General features: G+C 46.6%; 1 protein-coding gene across 1 annotated transcript in view; it reads right to left on the reverse strand.

Moving 5' to 3' along the window:
* NPHP3 (nephrocystin 3) overlaps positions 1 to 109 on the reverse strand; it is a 42,311-nt gene extending 42,202 nt beyond the window's left edge. Inside the window, 1 exon segment of the mRNA XM_023513068.1 lies at positions 1 to 109. This exon segment is cut by the window's left edge and continues 14 nt beyond it. Coding sequence (XP_023368836.1) covers positions 1 to 109 — 109 coding nt within the window.
* Between the last annotated feature and the right edge of the window lie 4,017 nt (positions 110 to 4,126).

The following is a 4,126-nucleotide window of genomic DNA, read 5'->3' on the forward strand; positions in this document are numbered from 1 at the left end:
TGGGTTTCACCTCCACCGGGATCTCGCACGCCTCGCCGCCGCCCGCGCCGTACGTGTCCTCGATCACCTCCCCGCCCGCGGGGCTTACGAGCGACGACGCCGTCCCCATAGCGTAGGCGGCCGCCGCTGCCAGCCCGACGGGTACCAGCAGGGACGGGGCGGGAAGAGGAGGAACAGCGCGGCCACCGGACTGGAGGATCTGAGGGAGCAAGGGGCGGGGCAGCAAGAAGGGCGGGACCGGGCAGCGGGCTGGGGCGGGGCAGCAGAACGGAAGGGGCGGGGCGATTGAGGGGGCGGGGCGAGGCGGACTGCGTGGCGCCGCCGGGACACGCGCAGAGCAGTACCCGGGTGGGATGGTGTCCAGTCGCAGGGCTTCTCTCTGCTTTCTTGGGCCAACTAGAGGCTCCCTGGTAGGCGAGGCTAGCAGTGAATACAGTGCCTCCTAGCTGCTGAGTTTTTGTCGCTGCATCTGCCGGTGATCGTACTCTTCCCGAGGCAATTGAGAAATGTATAGAGGTGCCTCTCCCGCAGTGTGTCTCAGTATGCACGTGGATAGAACGACCAGCAAAACATAGTGCTAGCCTGAGATTACCAGGGAGGGTCCTTAGACAAGGTCGGGTTTTAAACTTATTGCAACATGAGACACTGGAAACCACCCACTAGAGGAACTCTGGGTCATCTCTCCAAGTAAAGGGGGAATAAATGTGTATTATAGTTTATGGGGAAAGGTGGGCTTTACGTGATATCAAAAATTAAAAAAGATGGGTGGGAGGAACTGTTGTAGACAGTTCCGGGAGAGAATAGGTTGGCATCTTCTCGATTACCCCGTCTTGCCTAGGGTGACCAGACGTCCCGCTTTTGAACAATTTGTCCCATGTCCCGAGGCGTTTTAAAAAAAGTCCCGATTTTTGGAAAGAATGCACGAAGGGGCGGGAGAACAGGAAGGGAATATACGGTTTTCGGCTGCCACGTGGCTATTTCGCCAGAATATGACTTTTATATTATTTTTGTTAATTTTATAATGTTAAACTGTAATAATAACAAATAATTGTTGAGAAGTGATTATGGAGAACTGCTTATAAAAGTTTGCATTGTTGTCAGGCCCTGCCCTGCCCCTGCCCCGCCCCATCCATGTTGTCCCGCTTTACGAATGTTAAGATCTGGTCACCCTAGTCTTGCCCCTCCGTCTGCTGAGTTTTCTAGCCTCTGCAGATTTGGAGCCCTAGGAGAGAGGAGAGAAAAAGGTGCCGGGAAGGCTTTATTTGACCGACAGGGTTGTGAGCTGCACGTTGGCCCTCTTTGGACTAGGTAAACTGTTAAAGTCAGCCCTTCCATTCCGAGGTAATTATGTAACTTTTTCAAAATACGACTCTCCTCCCACCCTCCTCTAGATCTTTAATCTTCACATCCCTCGACCAGGCTGATGCAGCTCTATTCGTGTTGCTCACTCTTTCCCAGCTGTAAGGAATCCAGTGATACTTGAAGTATCCTCTCTGCTAATGTTTGTTCATCCCTCCAGGGTCCTCATGGGACAGACTTAAAATAATTCATGCTGGTTCATTTGCCTGTGGAGCCGGTATCTGATCCACAGGTGTTGCCAGTTATGTTTCCTGGGCCGCAGACTCTGAGATGGAGATAACCAGGCAAGGTGTTTATTACAGGGAGGGCCACTGGGATCAACATCTATGGAAAGGAAGGGAAAGAAGCAAGACTGGATAGAAGAGGTTGAACTGTGCTTCATTCTCAATGAAGGCCTCAGCCAACCCTACAGGAAGTTTTGAAGCTGGGATTGCCCTGCCGCATTGTGCTGAATTGGGGGGTGTTGAACTGTATAAAATACCCCCCACATGGGCGACTCATTAGTTCTCTGTAGTAGACCATATAGCTCATGGCAAGGCAAAGTGAGAGCTAAGCTCGGAACACTATGTAATCATAAGAATCACCAGTAACATCTCGGTAATACAACACCTTGGTGATGAGAGCATGGGGAAGGGATTCGGCTCTCCTGAACTCAGAGAGCTCACAGACGAGAGCATCAGTGATTGGCAGTTACTACACCTGCGGTGCAGGTAGCCACTGGAGAACGTCTATTAAGAAGCTGCAGGAGCAGGCCATCAGGAGCTTACGGACTCACTCTGACTCCTTCACTCCTCCTGCCTGCAGGGTGTCTGCCTGATGACCTTCCAAGAAGACTGCTAAGGTTTACTTTCTTACTAAGACTGTTTATCTCTTTCTCCCTTCTGCTAAGGTGAATAGCCCTCAGGCACCTAAGGGTAATTGTTCCTGAGCAAGATAATAACATAGTGATCTGCCTCCCGATGGTAGACCACACCAGAGACCTGGCCAGTCTCACCCCAACAAGTGGCACCCCAGATGGGACAGTGACTGGCCAACATCATTGCTGAGGGTACTGTTGAGACAGTTGAGAACTGTCTGCTGACAGCAATTCTAGGTGAACACAGCCCTTCCCCCAGGAACTCAGAGAGTGCAGATCAAGTTAACTTCACGACATCCTCTCCTTCACTCCCTTCATCAAAGAGGCTACCCATACTTTCTCTGACCCTTTAATTTTTCTTCTGGAAGACTGCAGACACCAGGCCTTTGCGCGCTCTAAAATCCAGGGCATACATGTTAAGTTCTATGTCCATGTTAAGTTTCTCTGGTAGTCTCCTGAGATAAAGGGAAACATTTCCACCATCACAGTACCTTAAGAACTTTCTACCTTTTCAAGTCCTTTTTGATCTCTAACTTCCAATTGTTGTGCCCTCAGTCTGGATCAGAGGTTTAAGGATCATCCACTAGGTTTCTTACCTACTCCTTTGAAAAATTATGTATCTTATTATGTATCTTCCTTTGGAATAGACCTCAGCTAAAGTCTTCCAAAATCCTTGAATAATAAAATAATCATCACTCATTCCCTCCAACAAGTCGCCGACCAAACTAACTTTCTATGGCTTGTTCAGCAAATTCAGATTCTGTCCTTGGAAACTTGGTGACCTGAAGCCATTCACCTCTCCTTTCCTACTTCTTTGTTGGGTGACATTCCTCTACCTGTGACAGTTCCTCCGTCCTGCCAGGGTGACTGTCTTCTCTTGCCAGCTGATTTCTATTTCCAGTCAATGCTCTCTGTCAACCCTCACTTTAAAGTGTAGTTTTTATTTTTATTATTTATTTATTTAACAAAACTTTCCCTGAGTAATTGCACCTTTTGAGAGTTTATCATGTCAATAGTTTCAATTTAACAATCATTGGCTACTGTGGGCAAAGCACCATCCTTCCTGTTTATCTGATCTTGTTCTGCATTAGTTGCATCTACATTGTATCAATTGATGGTAGTTGTATCATTTGCTGCTACTGAGTTTGTACTGAGTAGATAGTGTGGTGCAAATGATTGATGATATAAAGACGTGTCAAATGTGATCCCAGCTCTCAAAAAGCATATGGATAGTTGTTACTGCCTTCTTTAGTAACCTTTAAATAACTTTGTAGCTACACAAATTAGGTTTGCTGAGATCTTGGAGATGTCCCTCTAGTGCAGTGGTTCTGAACTTTCCTAATGCTGCGGCCCTTTAATACAGTTCCTGTGGGTCATGACCCACAGGTTTGAGAACTGCTGCTCTAGTGATTATTGACTACCTCATTCACCAAGAACATTACATATCCATTCAGTATATGTGCTAACTTGGATAACCACTGGTCAGCGCTGCACTGATCAAACTGAGTGAGCCCAAAGATGATCAGGTTTATGGTGCTAGCAGATGTTCAGTGTAATAGTGTGGTTGGTTTTCAAAATATTTCTTAAATCTAAAATATGACATAATTTAGCCTAATTTTTAACTTCGTAATCTATTTTCCTTCTTTATACCAAATGTAACCTACACATCTCACTCTGTATTTAGAAAAGATACCTTAGAACATAGAGGTAGAATGAGGAATAAAATCTCAGGCAGGTAACCTGTGCCTGGTTAAATTTTGCCATAAATTTTCTTTAACACTCCTATCATTAAAAGGTGTAGATTATGATTATGACAGCTACCTAATTTGTAGGACTCAGCACAAAATAAAAATGCCATGCCCTTCGTTGTGGCAGCCAGTGGACCTCACAATGGTTGGACACTGGAGGTGA

Source organism: Otolemur garnettii, unplaced genomic scaffold, assembly GCF_000181295.1.
Source record: "Otolemur garnettii isolate 467f Iridium unplaced genomic scaffold, OtoGar3 scaffold00032, whole genome shotgun sequence".
NCBI lineage: Eukaryota > Metazoa > Chordata > Mammalia > Primates > Galagidae > Otolemur > Otolemur garnettii.